At 35.0% G+C, this 27406-nt stretch overlaps 2 protein-coding genes and 2 long non-coding RNA genes across 12 annotated transcripts in view; 2 read left to right on the plus strand and 2 right to left on the minus strand.

Annotated features, from left to right (window-relative positions):
• On the plus strand, nucleotides 1-16814 carry LOC126919259 (basigin). Its single transcript, XM_050728223.1, has 5 exons — nucleotides 1-750; nucleotides 9837-10100; nucleotides 13976-14224; nucleotides 14501-14945; nucleotides 15935-16814. The coding sequence occupies exons 1-5, from the start codon at nucleotides 678-680 to the stop codon at nucleotides 15978-15980; spliced, it is 1077 nt and encodes a 358-aa protein (XP_050584180.1). The 5' UTR covers nucleotides 1-677; the 3' UTR covers nucleotides 15981-16814.
• On the minus strand, nucleotides 2980-8272 carry LOC126919287 (uncharacterized). 6 transcript variants are annotated; one of them, XR_007711543.1, is made up of 4 exons: nucleotides 7895-8272; nucleotides 7504-7821; nucleotides 5113-7274; nucleotides 2980-3794 (listed from the first exon to the last, which is right to left on the minus strand). It is a non-coding gene; the product is annotated as an uncharacterized LOC126919287 (long non-coding RNA). The 6 variants fall into 6 exon arrangements; XR_007711545.1 differs by lacking the exon at nucleotides 2980-3794 and adding an exon at nucleotides 4295-4949; XR_007711531.1 differs by lacking the exon at nucleotides 2980-3794 and having other exon boundaries at nucleotides 4295-5346; nucleotides 5456-7274; nucleotides 7895-8271.
• Nucleotides 16418-27406, minus strand: part of LOC126919139 (uncharacterized) — a 24081-nt gene continuing 13092 nt past the window's right edge. The window contains exons 4-18 of one of the 4 annotated variants that reach the window (XR_007711515.1): nucleotides 26041-26138; nucleotides 25834-25957; nucleotides 25438-25669; nucleotides 24765-25223; nucleotides 24630-24674; nucleotides 23748-24425; nucleotides 22635-23075; nucleotides 22361-22509; nucleotides 22209-22286; nucleotides 21695-22037; nucleotides 21297-21501; nucleotides 21032-21222; nucleotides 20457-20629; nucleotides 19529-19776; nucleotides 19080-19219 (exon numbers count right to left, since the gene is read on the minus strand). Coding sequence is in view for 3 of the 4 variants with exons in the window: in XM_050727864.1 (XP_050583821.1) it covers nucleotides 18782-19219; nucleotides 20457-20629; nucleotides 21032-21222; nucleotides 21297-21501; nucleotides 21695-22037; nucleotides 22209-22286; nucleotides 22361-22509; nucleotides 22635-23075; nucleotides 23748-24425; nucleotides 24630-24674; nucleotides 24765-25223; nucleotides 25438-25669; nucleotides 25834-25957; nucleotides 26041-26138 (3654 nt within the window). In the remaining variant the exon portion in view is untranslated. Of the gene's footprint in view, nucleotides 19220-19368; nucleotides 19777-20456; nucleotides 20630-21031; nucleotides 21223-21296; nucleotides 21502-21694; nucleotides 22038-22208; nucleotides 22287-22360; nucleotides 22510-22634; nucleotides 23076-23747; nucleotides 24426-24629; nucleotides 24675-24764; nucleotides 25224-25437; nucleotides 25670-25833; nucleotides 25958-26040; nucleotides 26139-27406 lie in introns of those variants that run through there. The other 3 variants (XM_050727864.1, XM_050727873.1, XM_050727883.1) reach the window with 3 other exon arrangements.
• On the plus strand, nucleotides 26132-27400 carry LOC126919323 (uncharacterized). Its single transcript, XR_007711557.1, has 2 exons — nucleotides 26132-26302; nucleotides 26391-27400. It is a non-coding gene; the product is annotated as an uncharacterized LOC126919323 (long non-coding RNA).

A 27406-nucleotide genomic window follows, 5' to 3' on the forward strand; every position in this document is an offset into this window, starting at 1 on the left:
GCTATAGAGGACGTGCGTGAGCAGTGTACGTCGGAGAGCGAAAAGGAGGGAACAACGATCGAGAAAGTAAGAGCGAAGTCCGCGCAGAAAATTAAAGCAGAAGACAGTGGGCAGCCATTTTTCTCTGACACTGCTGTTTCTGCAGTTCTGTAGTGCTAATTGTCGAATTCCTTAACGATTTCGAGTTCGAGACTCGAGATCCGGTAGGAATAACAGGAGGAAATAGGTGCTGTAAGACTGAGAGAATTTCGGTGTTGTTTTGTGCACACACCGACATAAAAAAATAATAACCGTGCGAAGAGATAACGATAAGAGGAGTTGAGACGTCAATGATACGGCGTGGTGACGAGTGCGTGTGTAAATGATCGGCATAGAGTAGTGGGGCTTCATCGTAGTTGGCTGAGAGTGGACAGCCGAAAAGGAGAAGCTGTCTACAACAGGAAGGGTGTTGTAGGAAGACGACAGTGACGGCGACGGTGACGACCAAGACAACGACGACAACGGCTAAGATACAACAACCACGGCAGCGATCACGAAAACGAAGATACGGCAGACCTACATAGGTGTCATTATTCTGTGATTCGTCTAGGGATCCCTAGAAACTCGCCTTGTATCGAATCGTTAAGTATCGCAAAGTGCACACAGTCACGCGCCACCGCGTACATTAGCGCCACGAGATGGAGAGGCGAGCTGCTTTTGTGCTGCTGGGGATGCTATATTTAGCGGGCACCCTCGTCATGGTCCAGGCAGGTGAGATTTATCCTCTCTTTCGGATTGCCTACTATTCTGCCATTCATTTAGTTCATTTTACCATTTATTGTTTCTTATTCCTTTCCACCGTTGTCTTTTAGCGTTTGTTGTACACCCCCGTCACATTGTCAAGTCGTATTCGGAAACTATTCTTCGAACTTCCTTCTGTTTTAAGAAGATAGTACCTTCTTCCAGAAGTATTTGAACGGAATGAGGTATTTCTCGAGTTGGAAAATCTTACGCGTTTTATAATCTTCGGTTATAGTGGGTGCGTGATCTGACAAAGTGTCGTTCTGACGAATAAAACCTCCGAGACACAATGTAAGACTGCTAGTAAGGATCTATGTATATATTTGATTATTCTAAAGGTGCCTTCAGACAATCAATAACATTGTCAATATTTCAAGGTTCTTAACATCATTGTATAATATTGATAATATATATTGATAGTCTGAGGGCACGTTAACGTATTTGTTGAATTAGTTCCTTAAAAAACGTATTTACTGTATCCATAGACTATATGTGTGACTATAAAAAATTGACGTACAGAGGTTACTAGCGATTGATGTTACTAGCGAAGAATAAAGAATGTCAATCGAATCTTGTTTCTGGGAAAAATGTTCCTTCTAACAGACACTTCTCAGTTTTTCTCTCGTTTCTTGAAAATTTTCTGTAACAACAAATTTTTCTCTCCTCGCTTCAACATAATCATTACAATTATTGACATGTATTTTGATTATAATCTGACGAGTTTAAAAAATTCATTGGTACTATGACGTACATGTCACATGGTGTCTAAAACGCTTCCTTATCGTACGTGCTAATTGCAAGCAATGTTTTCATTAAGTTGAATATAGTTACACATTTTACATACTCCATATACAAAAATTACCGTTTTAAATTAAAAATATTTGTTTGAAACATAATTTCCGCGAATATTTTGCGTTAATGCAGGCGACATGTCTTCTTAGATTATGAAATCCTATTTTTAGTTTTGATTATACCGCATTGCGTTAGAAATGCGAGTATCCCAACGCGGCATTGAATACGTGATGCCATCAACTCATCTTCAACCACGACTCTTTCTATGAATTATACGAATATTTGAACGACTTTCATCACCAAATTACATGAAGTGACTTTAAAACAGAATTTAGATATGGGATAACAATATTTCATAGTTCTCTATTCTTTCTCAGTAGCACTCACGCGTGTCTTAATCAACCGCCTTACTTCCATGTATAGGTAAGATTACTTTTAGAATCGTTTCCATATCGATATTTGAAATTTTGTTCGAATATGATACATATCGGTGTGGTGATGTTTGGTAGTGTTCGTGCAGAAATTAATTCCAACTGTATCGAAGTTTATTGGCAATGGTACATAATTTCTTGATGCTATTACATATATATAAAAATACATGTAAATGTATATACATATATTTTTTAATAATATAATATATACATATTTTTTTAAGTTAAATAGTGCGCTCTACATATTTAATTTAAACAGTGAAATATATATATATATATATATATATATATATATATATATATATATCTTTTAATTTAAGTAATAAAGTATATATATTTCTTTTTTAATAGTACAATAATATAATGTATTTTTATGTTGTTCAATATGTCACATAAAAGAGTGTAGGCAAAAATTTAAGTATGTAAGTTTGAAATATAATCCGGTAATCGGGTAGAGTAATGTATCGACTAAATTTTGACCTTTGCGGTCATTCGAGTTGCGCACCTCTAGTTATACCGACGCAAGACACCGGGATTCGGTCGCATTCGATGCAGCTACATTCCGAGAGACGTACGCAAAGTACCCACGCCAAGCAACTTTTGTTGCGTAACAATTGACCCTATTTTACTAATCCACCCAGAAAACTTTACTTACTTTTAGCGATCGTTACACGAAAGTTAATGTTTGGCCGGTAATTACGTAAACCGCGAGATTTTCCATCATGATAGTACGGCCAGTTAAGTTTCGTTGATAAATACGCTATTGTGCGTGAGAACACGTTTTCAGCTATTATTTCCTAACTTTTATAACTACTTTTATTACGATGTGTGCAAGAAGTACACGTATAACCGTTCTTTATATTCAAAATCAATAGTTTCATTCATTTATCATACATTTATCATCTATATCATAAGAAAAGAACACCAAAATCTTCAATCTTATTTAAAAACTACAGGAGAAAAACAGGATGAGTGAGGTTTTTCGTTTTATCAAGACTATACTTTTTTTTCAGTCGATTTTGGAAATGAATACCTTTCTTCTTCTTTTTTATAAAACTAGATGAATTTATATAATATCTTGTTCCTTTCAAGGTCATATTAGAATGTTCCTACTAAGTAATATGAAATTCAGAAGATCTTGTTCCTTTCAAGGTCATATTAGAATGTTTCTACTAAGTAATATGAAATTCAGAAGATAAAAAGATGGTTATCAGGATTTTTCTATGAAATATTCATTTATTAAATTGGAAGAAGACGTTCACAGAGCTGTGAAAATGTGTCGCGTGAAAAGTTTTCAAGCGTTCGTCAGAATACTTATATTTAGACCAGAGTCTACGAATATAATTTCCATTTTGTCTGCGTCGTGTTATGGGATGGGCAAGCCTAACGTTTCTTACGTATGATATATTTCACCGCAAAATTAAACAGATTTTGTTTTTGTTTTGATATAAGTTCGAATTCTTACATGTTTATATTTGCTATTTTGTAAGATTGATATTCAGATTATCATAGATTGGCCGTTTATATTCTTAGTCCGCGTGTCTTGTTTATTGAAATGTAAACTTAACCTCTATTCTCTAGCACGGTGAATGTTTTCATCCGCTCTGTTTTGCCATTGCTTGCAAACCAGACGAGAAGAATGCTTACGTCTAACCCTGGGAGCGCCTGTCTATTTTTGACTCTTTAAGATGTACCATAGGATAATGCATCGGTAACAACGGCATGCAAACTTCAAACTCCACCGAACATATTTCTCAAATAATTTTCTGTGGTCCGTGAATCATTGTATTCCTAGAAAAAAGAGAAAAATGAATTTATATGAAATTCAAATTTATCTTATATCAGAATCGATTCTCTTTATTCACAAAATTTTCTTTATCGCGAGATCAGTATCTACTGCTTTAAATGAAAAAGAACACATAATACAGATATTGACTTGGTTGTTTGTATTTTATATAATGGAACCTGTTATATATCATTCGTATGATAAATAAAATTTAAGAAGTAACAACATCGACTGTAAATAGTATTTTGTATAAGTTATAAAAATATGAGTTTGTGGATGTTCGTGCATTTATAGAAAACTAAGAAAAGGAAAAGTACAAAATTTGCAGAATGCATATAATATGAAAAAGTATAAAATATCCAAAGGTGTTATGAGATTTACTAGGTGAGAGAAATTCCTATTTAGGTTTCATTTTTTTAATCATTTTGATAAAAATCTAAATTTACATAAATATTCACAGTTTATAAATGACTTAAAAAGTGTTTCTAATTTTTCATCAAAAGGATCAGAGAAAATATCTTGATATCTGTCCATTATTCATGGTAGTGGGCACGAGTTCGCCGATCGATTCCGAATGTAAACGTTTTTTGCCGAGCTCACTATTCTATACTCTGTCCGTAGAACGCGAAGGCACGAACAATTTCGTGCGCTTCAATCGATCGCTTTCTTACATGTTATTCTATCGATAAGTAAGCAGGCAGTACTACCCAGGCAACTAGAGTGACTAGCGACCCTCGTTTAACTAACTAGGGCGACGTTTTTGGTTTACTTGTTCCGCCATATATTCCCACATCAAGGATTGCTTTATGCGTCACCAAAATAAATCCATTAGAGTATCTTTAGTTTATTACATAACTGTTACTCGATTGAACTGACTGAAAACTTTTGTCTTTCTGTATTCTAGGTCTGGGTTAGGTCTAGGTTAGAACTGATCTCGAATGCTAGTCACTACCTGTATATAGATAATCCATGACGATTGATTAAAAGGATTCATTAAAAGTTTTATTTGAACTTATTGATTTTATCAGGCTTATTACTAATCTTTAAACTAAGAATGTTGAATAAATTGTTTTTTTGTTTTTCCATTTGACTTGATTTTAAAAGATTGTCTTTTCAAATAATTACAATTCTATTGACGTTTTATTCTTCATCAGTTTCGGCTGAAAAGGAAGAGTTATGAATTGTCATTAATGTATTATCCGTTTGTGGAACGACAAGCTAATAATCTAATTATCGGCGACTTAAGAATATATTATTTCTTAATGATAGTGTGAAGTGTAATGAGTCGTTATGGTGAATCATAATTCTTAGCCGATGCCCGACCTTTGTTACAGCTGCTGGCAAATACCACTATGATGTATACGGATTCGTATGCAGTGTTGTAGCTTATTTATAATTTTACCGATTCGTCATCGAAATGGTAGGTCGTGTGACCTCGCGTACCCATTGCTGCTTTGTAGCTTACATCTGTCGAGAATTAGGTAGGTTTATTCAATTAATTTAAAATGCCCGTAATCGTTCCGGGGAGTTACATTATATTACCATCAAATAATTAACCTAAAGCGGATTATGTATAAAATTAATATAAGTTATGGTCAGCTATTGATATGAAAAGTATTGGCTGAAAAGTAGAAAGAGTGAGTATTCTTTTATCCATATTACTTACCGATAATTCAAATAACATTTCTTTTGAGTTACGTTGAATCATCATAGAATTCTCATGCATGTTGACTTTCTATACAATATTATTCGTGTAAGGCGAAATTTGTTCGCAACAGGCATCCTTACGAATTCCAATGGTGTGTAATTATGTGTAATTTTTGGACTGTAATTAGGTGCCAAAAAAATGCATTTTAATGTACACGTAGGGAGCACGTAGTTGAATCGTTTGATATTATTTAACATCACGATGCAAAACAGTGTTGTACGAAATTGTTACAGAAATCCATGAAAACACCTGACCCGAAATAATCGCTCGAATCGAGATGAAGCACTGTGTAGCCTACTTTATTTTTGTTTAACTAACCTTTTCAAATAACTCAAAAAACTCATCCTCTTCGAATTTTAATTTTTTTTACTTCACTTGTAGGATTAAATTGTTTTGTTATTATGAATGTGTTAAGTTTGTTCCAACATAGGTAGGGATAACCCTAGTGATTTTCCAAGAAAATTGTTAATGGGCTCATCTGATGTGGTTACTATGGAAACTCGAAGACGAAAAAAGATGGCGGAAGAATTTCTCTTGTTCTGTACTTGTCATTCAATCAATGAATTTGCTCCATCTTCGAAGATCTTACCCGCTCATTTTCTTTGTATGTGTTAGGTCGGAAGGTGTATTCCCATCAGAATTGCATGCGATCAAGTTAGATACTATTTCAGGCGGCAACCTGAATTTTGTTACGTCATTGAATTAGTCGAATTAAGTATGAAAATTACGGTCTTTGTAAAAGAGTAACCAAAGACTAAAAAATTTTTTTTTTTATCAAAGTTTCCCTTATTCATTGAAGTTACGTGATAAAGGAGTCGTTTTGTATAGGTTGGGAAGTTTCATTATGTTTTTCACGTCTATCTGATGAAAGCCATTTAGAGAAGATTAAGTTGACAACTTTGTTGAAAAAGGTATTTTTATCTTCTATTATAGACTACAAATCTTATTCACCTTTACAAATATTGGTATCTTCTGAACGTTTATGTTTGTTTAGCTACTGGCCTTTCCGATATCGGATTTCAAGCGCTGCATGTCTCGTTTAGCTCGAGATAATATCGAAACTCGAGGACAAGACAGAAGGTTATGCTAGAGGAAAAATCACTTAAGTAACTCGTGTACGGAATTGGTTTTTGTTGGTTACGGTTAACAGATTTGGATATTTGTTGGTCTTGTTAAATGACTAACTTTCTGTTAATTCTAAGTCAATTGATAATTTCTGTTAATTCTAAGTCGATTGATAACTTCTTTCCAATGCTTATGGGACTCATCGATATTGTTCATTTTGTAGGTCAAACCTTTTAATCTGAATAATATTTGATTTAGTCACTCAGAATAATTTCTTGTAAACATTTTATATCACTAAAACCGAACAATTTGTATATTACGTGCTTTTATATATTCGTGTATACGTACTTTTTCCAAGAATTATAAAACATGTACGAAGTTATTCAATTCCTCAGTAGTTTCACTTATCTGCTGGACTTATTGGAGCAGAAAAATTGTAATGTATTCCTATTGGAAAAACTCTCTAGCTCTACTCTCTTACATCAGGCTGATGAGTTTATCAGAAGATGCAACGACTGTCTTTTAAGCGACCCATATTTGAAATTCATTTATCTTCTAAGCTTGTTGGTTAGCATGCGAGTGAATTAATGTGACAAAATTGGATGGACATAGAAACTTCATGTGCAAATTGAGTTCGTGATAAATATGCTTGGTTATTATGTGAAAAATTTGGTCATTTATTCAGCCTGCTAACTTCATTCTTATTTAGAATCTGAAATGAAAAATAATAATATATAAGTTGAATAAAACATAATAAATAAGATGAATAACTCATTTTTGAAACTTGAATTAACATTGCTTTAACTCTTTAATTGCACGAATCATATGCTTATTTTTTCTTTGAACGAGTTCAGTGGTTTCAACTTTATAATGGTTAGAAATTTTCGACCTTTGACACTGTCAGAATGGTAGAACGTCTTTATGTGCATTGGCTATCTTACGTTTGTGCTTTATCTCGCGAGTATGTGCAAGTCCAATTTGCCAAATTGCGTCCTAGATCACGGAGCGTTCCAATTCCTGCGTCCTCCATCGTGTTCTTTATATTTTTGCATAAAGAGACGTCCGAAGATTTTCCGACTCCTCTCGCATGAGTTCCTGTGAGCGTTCCACATGGAACTCAGTATCTCCAGGCCAAACAAAAAACAATACTGCGTAGTTCCAGTTCGGTCCAGTTGGAGGCAGTTCGTTGTGCGAATACAATAAGTCCTCTTCTGCCGGAATATTTTTACTTCGAATTAAATGTACATTTAAGTTTATTTCTAAAACAGATAAGTTATGGGAAAGCATTAGCTACCATTACAATTCTTTTGTTTAAAATTATAAATTATAAACCTTTAATATTTTTGTGATAATATTTAGGTTAGGTTTTCCAACAATCATTTCTAGGGAAAAATAAATGAAGTCAACTATGATGTTAATAAAATTAAGGAAATATAATCTAAAGGGTTATTCAATTTCGAAGTCATTTGGTCATTTTTGGTAGAATTCCAAAGGTCGAGTTTGCTAACGTTATTAAAACCGTCAAAGATCGATTCTGCGTCAGTGGTGCCATTAGAAGTCGCATGGTCGGTCACGCGGTAACAGTTTGAATTACGAATGAACGCCAGGTTTCCAACTCCCTCTTACAACCGCGCCTAGATAGAGCCACATAATTCTGCAATATAGTCACTTCTGATGCTTAGGGTTATACGGCACGTGTTCTTCGTGTTATCGATCCCTTTTCCATCCTACTCTGCGTTCTAGTACACCTCCGACTTTGTAAACAGAGTGGCTCGTCTTGTTCTTTATCTTATCCGTTTTCTCTATAAACTTCTGACGCTTCACATCTTTCTCTTTGTTCTTTCTATCTCTCTTATAAAATTTCGTAATTAAAAACTTACATTATAAATTCGCTAAACAACTGGCGATGATCTTCAATCTAGAAATAACTGTTGAAATAAAGGTCATTAGATTATATTCCTAATATAATTGCTTTACGTAAATGTTTAAATTGCAAACAATCATCGATTCTTATAGGCGTCTCTTGGTCGCGGTATATTCTTAAATCGGTTAACAAGGAAGGCAGAAGCCAGTAAAGCCACTTTATAGGTCAGCCCGATGTGTTCGTGATTATCAGTCTCTTTTCCCTGAGCCTGCATGCATTATAATTTCATCTGGTCGAGTTGGTGTCTACGAGGACGACGGGGTGTTGTAAAAGAATAAATCGCTAAAAATAAATAGGAATTGCCGAGCGTGTATGTCCTCTGCCCCGTGGAACCGGATCAACGTGTTCGTTACCGATGTTCCTGCATTCTTGCCGCTGCACTGTCGTAATTGACTTTTTGGCGCCGGCCGGTTCCGACTCGCCGTTGCGAGTCCATCGACTAAAGTGCTATTTTCTACCGAATCTGAAGTGAAGAAAGCCATGTTCGATGCATAGCAGGAAAATTCCTTCTTTAGCCTCTTTTATTTATTATTATTTAGCTTATTTCCTTTCTGAATTCCGTATACTATGCAAAATTACTCCGTATACTCAAGCAAAAATAACCAGGAAGAATCTAGGGACATTTTGAAGAAATTTTAGAAAGCGATTATACGTATATATAATGAAGATTTAGTAATTATTCGTTTACGATTAAGAATATAAAATAAACATAAAAGTACTTAAACACTTACTATTAATGGAACTTTAATGAATTTAAAATTTAAAATATTTATATTTTAATTTTTAATATTTATATTTATATTTTAATAAAATTTAAAATATTTATATTTTAAATTTAAAATATTTTTAAATTTTATTAGCACTGTACTGAGACAAGACTCATGTTATTGGGAAAATTCGAAACGAGTCTGAAACATATTTTGAATAATTCAAAAAATTTTCTATGCTAAGTGTCTGAATACTATCATGAGCCACTGTAAGTAATATAAATTGTTTTCTTAAAGAAGGAAATATTTATAAAAAAAATACAACGTTAGAATAACACTACTATAAGCCGATTTCAAAGTTCTACAAGGAAAAGTTATCATATAGTATAATACATTATGCAGCACCATGATGTGCTTAATAACTAGGAAACCTTAAAATTAAATCTCGATTGATCACGTGCGATCCGACCTTATGTTGAAAAAGCCTGCCATAGACTTAGCAAAAGAATGACTATATCTCTTCAAGAACAGCACACTCGTGATCCGTTCCTCGTAGAAACCAGATGCTCGTACAAGTCATTATCTCCTGATGGTTGTTGTCGTACATCCCTTGATGTGTGCTCGTATGTTCTTCCCGATAAAGTAACCTACAAGGGAGCATCGGTCGTGCACGAGAATCAACCTTGGTCGATCGAGTGTAGCGACTTGAAGCCGGACGATATGATCAGATGGACCAGAAACGGACAATCGTTGGAACCAGAGCTGGCTAGTGGTCAGCTGACGGTTCAATCGCCGGTGGGAACAGGAAGCAGCACTCTGCGAGCAATGCATGCCACGGATAGCCATCATGGGGACTATAAATGCACGCAAGACAGCGACGAGTTATTCCATCTGTGGATAAATTTTGGTTCGTATATGTCGAGCGCCCTTCGCTTATAAATTTTAGACTGTGGATTTTAATGCGTTTTTAGGGAATTTGGAAGTGTAGAATTCACAGAATGCGCATAATATGAATAATGTATGAAATATCCAATGCATATAGTGTTTCTATAATATTTGGCAGGCGAAACAATTTTTATTTTTTTTAATTATATTTTTAAAAATATGAATTTGTATAAAAATCGGCAGTCTATTTATATTTTGCTATAATATTACGCTATTTATACTTATATTCTGCTGTAATGTTGTATATTTATTTACATGCGATACTGCCCGCATAAACGTCTAAATGTTTGTTCGTCTTGAGTCTTTATCTTCATTAGGGGCCTGTTCCACAATTTCTGGATCAGTTTACACACGTTCCAACATATTTCAGTGTGTATAGGTTGCTTAATCTACATTTGTTTTCGCGCATTGTAGTTCTCAGAATATATACGCGACGGATACGGTATCGCCACGTAGATTTATTCAACTATCTCATGGAATTGTCTCTTTTCTTATGCATTTATGGGAAATCTGAAGGTGCAAAAATTCACTCAATGCATATAATATACAAAAATGTATAAAATATCCAGAGTAGATATTATTATATCTGGTAGATGAAATAAATTTCTATTTACGTTTTATTTCTTCCGTTATGTTTATAAAAATACAATAATGCATAAAAATCCGTAGTCTATCCATATAAAATAAATATGTGTGTCAAACACGATGAAGAGAGATACTAGGGATTTTTAAAAATTGCTTTTCGATAACTGGCCAACTTAATGAAGCACTATCATAATTATGTATCCAGGTACGATCCGTAAATGTTTATTCGGGCAGTATTGTAACTATTTTTTAAATATTTACGTACCTTGATTGCATTTTGTGCTTGTCTGTGTATGCATTTTGAATAATACTTGTTTGTCTCTCCTGTATGTAAATGTAACATAATAAATGCTTATATAATTCTTATTGCACACCAGGATGTGGAATGTTAATTTTAAGAGTAATTGAAGGTGTAACAGAAGATTACAGTCTGTTTGAAATCAACTGGAAGTCGCTTTAACACTGTATGCCCGCAACATGTGTATAATTTGAGAAGCTTTCTCCATTCTTCAACTGTTATTATGGGATACAACACGAATATTGCGTTAATTTGCACAAACCAGATTCATATTAATGAATGTATTGACATAACTTATACAATTATTATATAAAACTATTTTCATTGTTCAAGTATTATTGGACAAACTATAGCAAAAGCGTGATTTTGAAGGATCTTCTTATTTTTGTTTAAGTATCAAGCATATTCTTTTTTCAAGTCTCAGTATTTTAAGATAGCCTTATAGAGCAATATACCGCAGGCGGTTGTTTCTAAATAGGTACTTGTCCGAGTTTCAGGTGTCATCACTGTCCTAGATTCGAGTTTGTTGAAATTGCGATACCTGTAAATTTCTCGAATCGATGAAGAGTCATATCGCTAATGACTATCCACCGACTGTCATCGATCAATCCTTCATTCATTAACCCATACGAAAGTTCAGAGTTCACTCTGGGATTAGGATTATGAATCTAATGATGTTCGCCCGTTGTTCGAGCTTCTAAGTATATTTGTTTATGTGAATGATAATTAGTAATAGTAATAATAATTATTATTATACTCAGTATACATAGTAATAATAATTATATACAGTATACATATATAATATATAGTAATAATACATATATAGTATACATAGTAATAATACATATATTATACATAGTAATAATAATTATTTGAGATACTCAGTCTTTTTCACACGTTATCACATGGTGAAACGTATTTTATGACTTGTACAATTAACGTGGAGCTCTATACTATTGTACTCTTTTCTGATGACGCATGGTTTTATGACTATGTAGTGGTACAAACGTAAATGATAATTAATCGCGACTAATAACCATCCTTGGCTTGTTAGTGCTTGTTACTGCTTTTATTGACTGTATCATATGAGATGGAACAATGGTCCAGAGAGTACAACTGCTGGTGGAAATTGCTGTGACTAAACAGAGTGCGTTTCTTATAATCGTATATGTACAGCTTATCCATTTCGAGGATACAGTAGTATTCAAACTACGAAGTATTAAAACACATTTAGAAACCTTGTATGAATATATAATGGAATATATATATATATATGTAAAATGTATTTGTACACCACTATATTTATTTTTGTATTTATATACCTACTGGTTAATTAATTACACTGTAAGAAATTTCATATCATTTGATAATGCTTTCATATAATTCAAAATTTGATATTACTGAAATATAATGTAGAACCTAATAAAAAAACGTGTCATGGGAAAATAAGGGTGTGCACAGATATATGTACATGATGTACAAATACTTTTTCTAGCCACTGTATTATGTGTTATATAAAACATTTTGAAATAACATTAACACTGTAAAGAAATACGACTATCATGGGTGTATTGGTAAAGGTTGAAGCAAATGTAAAAATGTACATAGAAACTACAAAATATTTAGTCAAACTACACATATATTTCCCAGAGAGCACAAAAATATTTAAACGATCAATTATTCGTTATATTAATAAGCCACAATATCCAGTGGGACTATCTTTAACGCTTACTATATGTTTAGCATTGTATATACTAATTTTTTGCTAAATATATATTTGCAGTAAACGTCTTAAACCTTCAATATACATTATCAAATTGCTTTCAAATTTAACCGATATAATCATCTCATTCATATCAACTATAGTGTTAATGATATTTCAAAATATTTCATATAACACATACATTATGTAGATAAATATAATTCTTTATAGTAAATGTTCAAGTACTTTCATCAATTGATATATATATATATAATCTTCAGATATCTGTTCTATATACCAGTTTCATGATGTAATTCAAACGTTACAGTGTTTTGCTATCCATTTATACTACTGCTACTGTTTGTTTGCAATTCTTATCGTAGCGAGGCGTTTATTGTCCCGCGAGTGGAGGAGCTTCGAAAGCCTTGAGTACATTATTTCATTCTTGCAGCTGCCAGTATCTAACCGTACATGTATTTCCAATTATTTCTTAATATGATAATATTCGTGCCAATTTCGAATTTAATGACGCTTGAAGATTCTTAGAACTTGAAGATTATTAGAAGGATAAAGATGCAATTAGATTTATCTCTGTGTAAAACTGTTCTGCTAATAAAACATTAGCTGACTGTGTTAAGGAAATTGCTGTGTAAAGAAAATCTTTCAAATGCGTACCTTGTATGGAATAAACAATACATTAAGAATCTCTTTATTTTTATTTGTTTAATTAGTGGACTCATAAGGTATTTGAGCGAAGCATAGATTTTGTACTTTTTGGTAAATAATATCAAACAATATATGTATTTTGAAACTGCTAGTATATTAAAATACTGTATTAAAGAAGATATAAGAAGATATAAGATATAAAGATCTACAGATTGTTTTATCCGGGAGTAAATCGATTGTCATGTTGTTTCTGTTAAAAATTCGAAAGATAACGATGGTCTGGACTGTTCTGATAAGAAATACTATTAAAGATAAGAAACGTAGGATCTTGAATACCTTGAGAAATTTTGAAAAATATGTTATATAATTCGCATTACGAGTTCAAATTGATGTTCTAAACTCGGAGAAACAACTGAAGTTATTTCTGTTTTACTAAACAAAAATTGTGAAATTAACAAGCGTATGAACTGATGTTGCTTTGTGCTATGCAAATAGCATAGCAAGATTGTTATTTAATGTCATCTTATGTGAAGAAGAATAAATAACTTTTGATATGAAGTAACAATTTGGTTTCTTTATGAGACAGATAAGAAGATCAGAATACTTACATCCACGGATGTTCCAATGACATTAGAATGCGCAAACAAAAGTGCAGGAGAAAAGCTGCAATGGTTTAAGCAAGATGTTCCCATCCATAAAGCATTAGCTGGTAACGAAGATTTAATTAAACTGGATAACGAAACAGGTACCTTGGAAGTTTTGAAGATCTCAGAAGCTGTGTACGGAAATTATACTTGTAAAGGAACCAATTATACCACAAAGTACGGGATCGTACGTAAGTATAACCTTAAAATCCTTATTCTTAAGGGTTTCAATCCTTTGTACAATATAAAACCTGCCTTCCTTCTTCTTTTTAGTTTTTAAATTTAATTTTAGTCGAATATTTATTATTTTCATTTTATTTTGTTTTTTTTATAACAATATTGTTAAATATTATATCATCTTTGAAAAATAATCTTTTACAGAGACTCCAGAATTTTGATATATCTTTTACTATATTTAATTTTTCTATTAATTTGTTTACAATATTAAGAATCTTGTTTATTTGCAGCAAAACCTACTGCATACCTTCCTGATTCAACAAGTGTGGTGGAAGGAGAGAAGTTGCATTTAACATGTGCCGGTAAACAGAGTCCTGGTATTAAGGTATCATGGACATTTGGAAACCAGAATTACACGCGCAGCGCTGGTCGCGTTAAACTCGGATGGGACCATGAAAGAAATATCTACGGAGCCGTCTTAATGGTTGAGAATATCGAGATGGACGATCGTGGTAACGTTTCCTGTAGGGTATCCTATAACTGGTCCGATACTGCTGAATCTCACGTGGCAGAGGCCCAAACATTCCTCAGGGTCAAAGACAAGCTCGCCGCACTCTGGCCCTTCTTAGGCATTTGCGCAGAGGTTATTGTTCTGTGCGCTATTATCCTAGTCTATGAGAAGAAACGAAACAAGGCTGAACTTGAGGAATCTGATACTGATCAGAGTCCTGACACGTATGTATATTCTTCACTTTTACTTGTTTCTTATTCAGTCTTAGATAATTATGGCAGTATAGTGTTTTCTCAATTTTGATTATTTCATTCTAGCCCATCTTGTAAAAGAAGCCTTCTTTATTTCATTACTAAAACAAGCAATCTTAATAATCTTAATAATAAAATCTAATATACTTTTTATTATTTCGTTAGGAAACCATTAAATTTAAAAACTTCTTTTTTAAAAAAAGCTGGAGTCAAATAGTCTAAGTTGAAAAAGTTGATATACTGCAGAGTTACTAAGATTCAAACTTGAAAGTCTGTTTGAAATTTATTTATTAATATATACAGGGATCCGGGTACAAGCACAGGAGACGATAGACTAGAATACTATGTACCACTGCGCGGACCTCTTCCACCCTCTAAACTTCCTGTCGATTCCCCTGACACGTCACCGACGCCGAAAATCCCAGGTCACAGGACGATCCAGTTGAATTCCTTCCCCAAAAAACCACGCCGTTTGTCTGCACCGGCGCGGTTGTATCCCTCCCGCTATTACTTTAAATCTTTCCCTCTGAAGTCGTGCCATCGCTTTCAGCTTTACTGGCGCTTACTCAGAAAATTGAAAGTAAAGATATATGAACGCAAAAATTTTTATTTAAAGAGTACGAAGCGTACAGTTAAATATTCTTTAAACTATGCTTGAAACTTCTTTATATAGATAGATTATTTCATAAGTAGGTGGTCGAATATTTAGATTACATCAATATGGAATTATCTCAGAAATATTCCTATAACTATTTTCATATTTTTTAAAGCAAATAAGTTAAATATTTAAATTTTCTTATAGTGTTACCAATTCTTAAAAAATCTTGTACAAAATAATACGTTACCACATATTGATTAGCGTATCCATGTCCCGTCTCATCCGTGTATGACTCATTCTCGTGACCAGTTTCACCTTCGAATAGTATTAACTGTTTAATAATTGGTTTTATCTCGTCCCGTAGCAAGCCAACACCCAACAAGGATTCTGACGTTAGGCAAAGAAAATGAAGGAAGAAATAAAAAGCGGCGAACGAACGAGAGTGATGCAGGATAGTGGAGCGGATGTGAGGGAATAATCGTGTGGCATATGCCGAAGTGACAATATAGATAATTGTTGCAAGGATGAGAGACAGCAGGGTAGGACAAGAGAAACCAAATAAGCAAGCAGACAATTTTATAACAAGAGAAAGGTGTCATCTAGAAGAGCATACACAAGTATAGAGAATAAAAAACGAAATAATAAAGAAAAGAAACGATAATAACGTTTTCAGTGGACTGGCTAAGCTCAGGAAGTGAAGCCCCGGGTCCCCGGTTGTTCGAGCGTATACCTGCGTGGAAACAGGCTTGCCTGTACACAGAGAATGTTAGCGCGTGCGGAATTACAATTTACTAACAGATTTAAATTAAGCCTTATTATCGTGTTCACTCCATTTATCAAATGTTCGCCTGTCCGTACTCTCTTACTACACTGCTTTGATCGACGATCGAGAAGAAATAAAAAAAAGAAAAACGATAAAAAAATATATTGAAGAAAAAACAATGTACTGCTGATCTTACGCGTCGTATGTATCTATAAAAAGATGGGAGTGCGCGAGAGCGTAGAAGATGGTATATAGAAAAAGAAGAGAAAAGAGAGTAAGGTTAGGAAGAAGAGAGAATGAGAGAAAAAGATCGAGAGGGCGTGAAAGAAATGTTTTAAGTTTGTGTGTGTCTATGTGTGCTTGCATACGCTTGAATGAAAGAATGCAATAGCGACGAACAGAAGTAAAAAAAAAAAAAAAAACAAAAAAAAACAAAAAAAACAAAAAAAAAACAAAAAAAGAGAAAAAAAAGAAAAAAGAACGAACTAGTCGAAACGGTGCATACTCGCCAAAAGCAAACGTGCACGAGAATGAAACAAGAAATTCGTTTTTATTATATTTCCTGCTTGTACGAATAAATAAATAAATACATACATGCATATATACATACATACATACATACATACATACATACATACATATATATACCACATTCAAAGCGCATTTATTCGTTAAGATACTTTCTACAAAGAGTACTTGTTTCCCATACTCTTTAAGGATAAAAGTATAAATTCACTGTTCTGTTCATGCTTTTTGGCGGGTATGTCTGGTACGTGATTCAAAGCGTGTAGGCACTTGTTTCTCATACTTGATGGAAGAAACGAAAGAATAATTTTATGGCAGGACCGAAATTATGTACTCGATACTAGTTATATAATAAATAGGATCGAGGAAGGCAATGCGTGCTATAATTAGCTTCCGAATATATCAGACTTTCGAAGGAAGTAAAAAACAGCTTACCTGGTGGTGTCGCCTTATAATTATAATAATTATTATTATTATTGTTATTATTATTATTATTATTAATATTATTATATTATTATTATTAATTATATTAATCTTAAATATTCCATCGTTCATGGAGAACACGTCGGAAGTCATAGTTTTGCGCGCAACGCCGTTGTTAACGACGTTAATGTAATATTAATTCTGTAATATTATTGCCATCGTTATTACTGCTGCTATTATCGTTATTATGATTATTACAAGTATTATCGTTAATTTTATCACTATTGTAATAATTTATGATCCGTACCAATACGATTGTCTTATCGACAGTATCGTCATTGTAAGTATTACTGTTTCTATAATGATCCATTTAAGAACTAGCAAAAGTGCAATTTAGGTACTCGGTGAGAAATTTCTATTTGCGGGTGCTACTTGTTACGTCTTTTATGTACTTCTATCATTGTCTCTAATGTTGCCATTATTATTATCAGCACTATTGTTGATATTAATAGGAGAATTACTACAGCCATGAATTCGCTCTTTTCGTTTACCTAATATTTTTAATATTTCATTATGCGAGTCACAAATTAAAAGTCATTCGTAGAACGTTTTCACTTTGACGTTTTATGGATGATGATATATACATTTGTGTCACATCTGCCCCGCTTTTGTTTTAGAACACATGCGATTGCATTTTACAGAAGGAATTTTATCTTTAAGAAGAAAGTCCAAACTTCAATCACAACTCTATTTTATAAAATAACTAAACAACAGAGATAATGAAAAAAAAAACATTATGAATTTCACAGCTGAACGTGACAAACAAAATTCTGTTTCTGTTTGTTCTTTCAAAATGAGGTACTTCGACGAAACTTTATCCTTGAGAAGAGAAGCATGTATTCGATTAAAAAAGAATGTACAAACATTTTATTGCTCAAACATCCATGCTTGCTCGTAAGTACATGTAAAATGTTGCTGTAATAACGCACGGGTTACGGGGTCCGGACTCCGGACACCGGACACGATCCACGCGTATCTTGTTACGCATCGAGAGTTACAATGATATTTATGCTGTGTATTTCTCCACGCGCTTTTGTACAGAACCGCGCATTGAGCGCGCCTTATCGATAACTCTTTGGTCGTAAGCGCTACTTCTGCGTAATTCAGTTAGATGAAACCGTGCGTGTTGCCCCCGATCGACGCTCGCAAGCGATCGAGCAAAAACGGGAAAGGAAAAGGTAGTAGAAAGGACTGTCAAATAAGAAAAGACAGAAAAAGAAGATAATGAGAAAAGCATCGGAGGAAGTTCTCGTTTCGAAGTCTCGTTTCCTCCAGGTCCACTAAACGTGTTTTATGTACAGTATCGCTTCACTGAAGCGAAGTATATTTAATTGTCCGCTTTGGGTTCATGAACGAGGGAAAGCTGAGAAGAGGGCAGCACAGTCATTGACGCTGATTTTTCTTATCGTTCGTTGGAATCCCAATTCCCAATATGCTTCCTTACTTTGGCGCCTGACTTCCGTAATCCACATACACGCGCACGACCTCACCACTGTATTTACGCTGACTGGGCATGAAATAAAAGTCAGGTTGATTCGGTTGTGTGGACACGCCACCGCCTGCCGGATTATGCATATTGTTCTTTGATCGCTGATAATGTTCCCTGCGATCTTGGGTATAGTAACCAGGTTGGATGGCGGCTGTGTGCCTCGAACCCGGTGCACGCGGCAAACTGTACGTTGCTCGTGGTCCTACTATCCTATTTGGACCCTCTACGGTATCAGTACCGAGTCCGTTTGCGGTCATCTCTCTGTGACGAGGTAGACTGGAAACTGGTGGTGGCGGAGCTTTCTCCTCTGTCTCGAAGGCTTCGAAAGCAAAATTTGTGTTTGCACCTGAGGCGTAGTCCTTCCAAGCGTTACTGGCGATCAGACGATCCTGAAACAAGTTATCATTATTGTTATTGCAGTGAAAGTTATATCTAATAGGAAGATTATATAAAATAACATCGAACATACTAACTTCATATAATTTTGTTTAATTTTGTCTATGAAGCTATCTAGCGAAGATCATTTGAATATTATATGTTTATATTCAATAGAATTTTTTTAGACTTCTTAGAGTCTTTTTTTAGACTTGCTACTATTTGTGACCTTTCTTTGGATACATACACAATAAAAGAGATTACATAAATAGAAGAAGAGAAAGAAAAGAGAAAGCAAGAGAAAAGTACCACTGTAGAAATACCTGGATTAGTGAGCAAACGAGCGTAGGACGAATAATAATTAGCGCGCCGATTGTATACAGAGGGTGAAGTTCTACCAGCTGGGATTAGGACGATGCATATCGTACGGAGCGTGTTGGTGATGATGCCGAAGATGGTGGTGGTGGTGATGATGATGGTGATCGCCGTTTTGTCGATGATACCGCGTCGCGTTCGTGCGATGAATCGGGTTGGGCGCGTCACAAGAAGCCAGAGGCAGCGAGTACACCCTCTTTACACCGTGATGGTCGCGAAGAGCGCGGATCATGCAACACAAGCGAAGCAGAAGATCGATTCGAGCTCATAAGAGTGGAGCAATAGTAGTGAAAGTTGAGTCTGAAGTGACACGAGTGTCTATTTCTGTATGTCTCAATTATAATGAGATAGAAAAAGACACTTCTTTTCTTATTGAAGTATTCATGCGTTTCTAGTCACTCAAACATGGAGCTTCCATATTACTTTCACGGAGTGTGTCTACATTTAAGGAGAAGGTTACAGAGAGACCTTGTTGCTATCTCAAGTAAAAGCATCATTTTGCATTGGTTAATTTCAATGGGCACATAACATATTCGGAGAGCATATCTATTTCCCAACTATGTACTTGGCAGAATTCTAAGGAATAAATGACCTTTACTGTAAGTGAAATTCTGTAAGATTCTACCAATAGGTCCAAGATTGAAGCGGGTTACTTCTAATAGACACACATAAGTTGAGAATCAGCATTGCTCTAGACCATACCACAGCGCTAAGATGTTTATAACAAGAGTTAGATGCACACACAATACGAAAGGAAAGGTAATTAGGTTGCGAACAGAAAACAGAGAAACGAGGAAATTACGTAAAAAAAAAAAAAAAAAAAAAAAACAGGTGGAGAAAACGTATGAATATATAAAATGGTAGGTAATGTCGTACCTTCGTCGCTCGCCTCCTCGATGATCTGTAAAGAGTACAGCTTGCTTGTAGTAGAGCAAGAGCAAGTAAGGCAGCAACGCATCCGACAACAATATATAGCTTCGTTGCGTCGAGGAACAGATCCGACGTAAATGACGTCTCTTCATCCGCATCTCCTCCACCTAAGTCATTTACTGGCGACCAAAACAGAATAAAATGTCCAAGTTGAATGGATGCCTTATATATTACTTAATAGGTTTAACAATATGATCATACTATATGAAGCTAGAAATATGAACAGGCTAGCTTGTTACGAATAATAAACACGTTTTGTTAAGTTTGTTGTAATGATAACGCTTTCCTCGATGGAGGAAAAAGATATGATATAGAATTAAATACTATATTGCAGAAAAACTTAATCGGTTGTAAATTATTGTTTTAAGCCGAGTATTTTTAGAATTTAAATGTTTAATGGCTTAATTGAATTTTTTTGACCGACAGTTAACGGTGATTCTTGAAAATCTTATTAAAGAGAAGAGACCATAACTATATGTTTTTATTCTGAAGGTTAATAATAGCAAAAAATTTCACATTACCTCGAGGAGCTCTAATGATCAAATACTGTGGATCCACACTTAATGCACCGACTTTTCCTGTGACAAGAGCTTCTTTTAATGCCTTTTCCGCAGCTGCACCGGTATCTATAGGTTTCAATGATCTGCCTTTTACTTCGTTTTTGTCTAAGATCAGATCCATGCGGGCAATAACACCGTTTTGCTCATCATTCCTAAATGTAATAGTATATTTAATATTAAATAATAAATTCGGAAGTAAAATAGCACATATTGTAAGGATACTGACTTTTGTAATTCACTGAGACGAATTTGATAATAGCCTGGTAATTTGTCAAGAAGTGGAGTAAAGCTGTCAGATATCCTGTTTGAAATAAGTTCGAAATCTGGACTGCCGGGAGTAGGTGCCATGAAACCGTCACCCAAATTTATGAGCTTCACCTCCACGGTGTAATGCAGTCTTGGTGGAGCTGGCGTTGTAAGATCCTCGAGTTCTAAAAAAGTGAGACAAGTATTTAAATAATGCTGTTGAGGAAGCTTTCTGGAATTTGAGTTATTCAATCATTTAGAATTTATTTGTATACAACAAGCAAGAACTTCTCAAGGATGTTATAAAGAATATAATACTAATACTACTAATTAGTGATTATAGCATGTATATAATCAAAAACAAAAACCAACAACAACCTTCGAGACCACAAGATCTTATGCATATCCTTTCAGCGGATACAACGGGCACGGCATCGTGTTTACGTATTTTCTTGTTGACAGCATTAAAAATACCACCCTTGACTGGATACATCATATACAAGCAATGATCGTCCGTGAAAGAAAGATCTCTATTGTCCTTTGTTATCCGTTTTCTCGAGAACTTGAGTGTCGTTATACCATCCACTTTACTGCCGCCTGTGTTATAGATATCTTGAGATGGATCAAGCAACGGAGCATTATATCCGCTGATCCAAGTATCCATGAGAAAAGCTCGACCTGATTTCTCGTCGACCCAGCCCAACACCGCATCTGTTTGCGACTAATAACGAAGAGAGAAGTATCGATTTTAAATTTAGGGTTTAAGGATAAAATTCATTGTTGTAGAATGGAAGGAGTATTATAATGTAGTAATGAAAAGTTTGATAATATTAAGTGGCCAAATAATTTTTATTAGAACATAGTGCAAGGAACTTATGGTCTCAATGCATACCATTTTTTCGTCATCAGAGAATCCAACGCCGGTCCAAGTATTCGTGTTAGCAGTGGAAATAACAAACGATAATTGATCCTATAAGAAAATCATTAATGAACTATACGATGAAATCATAACTAAGAGAATTTATCTTTATTATAGGAAAATACCTTTCGTCCTTTGTAAGTCCACTGAATAGAGTATTCACAGGTACCATTTGCAGGAGAGCAATGTCTTGGATAATGCCACTCACCGCTGCAATTTGAAGTTGGCGCTAATGCATCACCATCACTAGCCATTTCTTGTTTCTTTTTTTCATCTAAGGATATTTATAAATCACTAATCAATACTATATTTAATTCGAAATTAACTATATAATGTCATCAACAATGTTGTAATACAACGTCGCTAATGCATGTAAAGGATATATTTTCTTTAACCTACCAAAGAAATTAAAAGTTACTGTTCCTCTCTGTGCTCCATGACCATGATACTTAAGTTCATCAGCCTTATAAAAGTCCTTCACACTGACCTTGGCTTTTTCAATGCCACTGGGTGGGTGATGAACATATTTTCCAGGTTCTTGTCCTTTAGCCCATATCACTTGCATATTACCATCAATAATTTCGTGGTCGGTTAGTTCATTAGCTACCAATTTTCTTCTGAAAAGTATGGTCGTAACCCCATCACGTTCAAAGCCCATAGCAGCAGTCAAAGTGTCTCTTCCGCCCCAATATTCGTCTTTCTTTGGCGTAGACCTGTCTCTAGTGTAATAGTCGCCAATCCTGTGACTGTTGCCTCGTGCTGATCCTATTATAATGTCTGTGCAGTCCATAGGGTTGAAATCGTGTTTCGGCGTGTATTTGTGCACTGCAGGTAGGATAGCTTTGATCATAAAACATTAGATTAGATTAAAATCATCTATAAACTTCATTGATTATATGATCAACTTAAAATAATGATTAATAATTTATGACTGTGATGGAAAGGGTTCCCTGTTGCAACATTGAAATATCTATCACAAGATGTACAGCTATTAATAAAAAATTCATTTTACAGTATTTTCTCAAGTGCAAATGCACTTACATAGGAGTTATTGGGGTATTATGCGAAAGCAACAAGGAAAGCTTGTACCAAAAAATAAGTACAAATTAAAAGTATGAATATTATCTCTACTATATGTTTTATTTAGATATGTATATGTTAGTATCAATGCTACTGATTATATGAATACGTTACATTAACTTAATCTAAATTATCTTTTTATGTGTTACAAAATCTACTATTTTGTTAAATATTTTTTATATTATATTTTTCTGTACTATTATGTCTAACCAACAATTCTAATTTTTGTCAATTAAGTTGATGGAATTTTACACCCATTTAGAAGTATCTAAAATTAAGGGGCAAATTTTGAAGATTAGTTCAGACAATGAAAAATACAAAATTAAAAAGTATTCCTAGATATGAATCAACGTTAACTAATTACAATATAAAGCCCGTGCAGTATGTACGAGGAGAGACAAGCGGTTGTAATGCCTTATCAGCTTGTTTTACCTTTCGTTGCACTCGACTTAAGACCTAAGATCGGTTCCGGCTCCGAGGTTGGTTCTGACTTTGGCTCCGGCTCTGACTTGGGTTCCGGTTCAGACTTTGGCTCTGTTTCGGAACTGGGTTCCGGTTCGGACTTTGGTTCTGGTTCAGATTTCGGCTCCGGCTCTGGTTCGGATTTGGGTTCGGGTTTAGAGCTGGGTTCTGGCTCGGATTTCGGTTCTGGTTCAGAGTTTGGCTCTGGCTCAGACTTGGGTTCTGGTTCAGAGCTTGGCTCTGGTTCAGACTTGGGTTCAGGTTCAGGTTCAGAATTGGACTCTGGTTCGGGTTTTAATTCCATTCGGGATCTCGATTTAACTTGAGAAATAGGCTCTGGATGAGATATTGACTTGTGTTCATATTGTGTTTCAGAAGTTAAAATAGCCTCTGCCTTTGTTCTTGGTTCAGCGTTCGTTAAGTTTGATTGGGATTTTGATTTTGGTCTTGAGCTTGGTTCTGGTTCAGATTTTGGCTCAGGTTCTGGGCTGGGTTCTGGTTCTGAGCTAGGTTCAGGTTTGGATTTGGTTTCTGGTTCTGGTCTTGGTTCGGGCTCGGATATAGGTTCTGGTTCGGATTTTGGTTCTGATACGGGTTCGGGCGTGGTGTTGGTGCTGTCGACAGTGCTCGGCTCGGCGACGGGCTCCCCTGTGCAAGAAAGCATCGATCGTCGTGCCAACTACCTACTGCTTATTGTTTACAGACCACCACCTTGTGCGTAGTGTCTCAAATATAAAAAAGGGACGCCAAATGCTCTACTACTCATTGGGAAGCATACTACATGTTGTTACTATGTAAATACGGAAAGCAGGGGTCTCTTGTTCTATATCTGAGTTAAGTATTGATACATACCATTCACAGAAATTCCTATAGACTCCGGTGATCTCTTTTTGCGTCCTATATGAAGATAAAGTATATCATTTAACATTATTTGTATATAAATTCAAGAAACTGAAGTATACAAGTATAAATTAACTCGAATCTCACCTTGTTTCGTGCTGACGCGATATGTCACACTAGTTTGCACCGTCACATCGACGTCAGATCGAGGAGTTGAAGCCAATGAAGTCACATCATGAGCTTTAGCCGATCGTCTCTTGGTACCTGACCTTTCAGTTCCAGATTCAGGTTCAGGTTCGGGTTCGGGTTCAGGCTCCGGTTTGGGTACGGCTTTCGGTTCTGACTCTGGTTCCGGCTCTGATTTTGGTTCTGGTTGTGGAAGCGGTTCATCCTTTGGACGTTCCTGAATTTCAGGAAAGGCGCGACACATCGGTGTCAGGTCATTTGGTCGCCATCCAACAGCAACCCAGCTAGTACCATTTACCACCATAATACCCTCGAGTTCTTTGCTTTCCTTTAATATCCGCCAATAGAAGGTAAAATTGTCAGAGAACTTTTTCATTGTATATGCGTCCAATTCTACGTCGATGGTTTTGATCGGAGATTCTAGAAAGTATCATTATATTTACTTCTTGCTTGAAATTTATTTATCTTTTATATCTCAAGAATTAATATTGTATATTGTATTCTATTTTTATTTTTTAACAGGTAAGTCACAAATAATACAAATATAATAATTTGGAAACTATAGTACAAGAAAGTAACTCCAATCTGAATGACTTCTGGAGAAGGTACCAAATTGTGGTTTAATAAAACTTACTCTTCGCGCAACCCGGTCCAAACCAACCAATATTGCAATAGCAGTGCTTGGTGGGTGCGGTCGTGCCGCCATTGTCAATGCACGTGCCCTGAATACCGCAATCCGAGTCATCCAGGCATTCTTCCTTAAATTCACACCTTGTACCGTGATACAGTCGATCACACCTGCATCGACCTACCAGATATCGACCGTGACCGCTGCAATCCTCTCTGTAAGACTTTCTGTCGATGATCTAACGGGTATAAATTATAAGGTATCAGCGACCGTGATGTAGGTAACCGGAAAAATTGTTTTACAAATTTCGTTCTACCATTTGCTGTTATTACTTAATACTTCTATATATTTATTGATAGTTAAACATTCTATTATTTGTTATATTTTGGTTATTATTCTTACATTGATATCGGCGCAAGACCAAAATCTATAATTCGTGCCCCATTCTTCAGCTTCTCGGAGAAGCCGAATCGTGCAGTCTGTACAGGTGAAATTCTGAGGTAATTGTACGGCATAACTCTGTGCCCTAAAAAACAATAATTTATTTCTTAAGTACCAAAAGTATTATCAAAGCGGAAAAGAAAAGATCGGATAACAATGTTCACTTACGTGGCATCGTCTTCTACGAACTCGCTATTTTTTGTCACAGGAGTTAGATCAATCAATGGCCTGTCAAGGGCATCCAGTATTTGCAGTCGAAATCCACCCTAAAATCAATAATTATAATATTTCAAATGTGTGATGGTAGATATTCAAGATATGAAAATCTTAAAAATGACGATCTTAAGATAATAAATAATAAAAATGTACAATATAGATTTGAGTAAATAACAAATAACAAAACATTATAATAACAGACTTAAATACAGAGGTTAGTAACAAAAATTTCAAATAATTAGGTTAATCTCGTTTAATTTACGTTTGGTAACGTAGGTATATAATAAGCAATATTATTTCAGTTCCAATGCATGAACTTCCGGACAGTTTCTTTCGCTATGACCGTGTCGGAAGCGAGAAACGGTCAAGAGGACGTTGAGACATCGATCGTACGCGCGGATAGCGGTATCGAACGAGCTTATCACAGATCCGTGACATAGAAACCGGCCTTCTATTCCATTGGTCATGTCCAAAAAATAAAAAGTAAAAAATATTATTAACAGCTTTAGTTAACGCTTTCTTAGTGTAGCTGGCAACGTCACCGTTATAAAACCGGCCGTTTCATGAAAACGGCCACCGAATTGGAAATAGGAAGAGAGAGAGAGAGAGAGAGAGAGAGAGAGAGAGAGAGAGAGACGTCGCCGCAGGAGATCATCGTTTCACAGTGGGTAACGACGTAATGACACGAGCATTAATTTAATGATTGCCGATGTCAATCTGACACCTGTATAAAGATACAAGGAGGCAAAGAACCGTTATTAGTCAACTCTTACCTAAGAACAACATTGCGTTTTCTTCTACGTGCCACGTTTTCTAATTATTAACCGCATTCTTTGCATCGTCATAGCATGAAAATTCAGTCGATAATTTTTCAGCAATATCGGTCGCTAGTCTTATAAACCCCGTTTTCATGAAATTTGATACAAAGACAAATTGGTCGACTCTAATCTTTAAAAACTTCTCGAGTTTGCTACTCATGATCAGTATTCTTTTATTTTTTTTTTTTTTAATTTCTGTAATTCGGACTTTCGTTGGTAAATTAACAAAATGTCCTGTAGAACTTATTGTTTTCTGCTCTATTCTAAATTCAAATATCGATTAATGCTGTTTCCTAACGATGAAGTCTAGGATTTGAATCATATAATAATTTCATGATACGATGATAAAGTATTTGGAATAGGATATTTAATTTTGTAAAACTTAGGAAAATATATTAATGAAGTCGATTAGTAGAATGTGGATTTTTATATATTTATAGGAAATTTGGAAATGGAATGCATGTGTAAAAATATAGAAAAAACCCAAAGTAGAATATTTG

This window comes from Bombus affinis, chromosome 1 (assembly GCF_024516045.1).
Source record: "Bombus affinis isolate iyBomAffi1 chromosome 1, iyBomAffi1.2, whole genome shotgun sequence".
Classification (NCBI taxonomy): domain Eukaryota; kingdom Metazoa; phylum Arthropoda; class Insecta; order Hymenoptera; family Apidae; genus Bombus; species Bombus affinis.

What these genes read in the sequence shown, in the direction of transcription:
- LOC126919259 (XM_050728223.1), top strand. Translation starts at nt 678, where the DNA reads ATGGAGAGGCGAGCTGCTTTTGTGCTGCTGGGGATGCTATATTTAGCG. An exon ending in CCTCGTCATGGTCCAGGCAG is followed by an intron (nt 751 to 9,836) that starts GTGAGATTTATC and finishes TTCCCGATAAAG; the next exon opens with TAACCTACAAGGGAGCATCG. An exon ending in ACTGATCAGAGTCCTGACAC is followed by an intron (nt 14,946 to 15,934) that starts GTATGTATATTC and finishes CTCGTCCCGTAG; the next exon opens with CAAGCCAACACCCAACAAGG.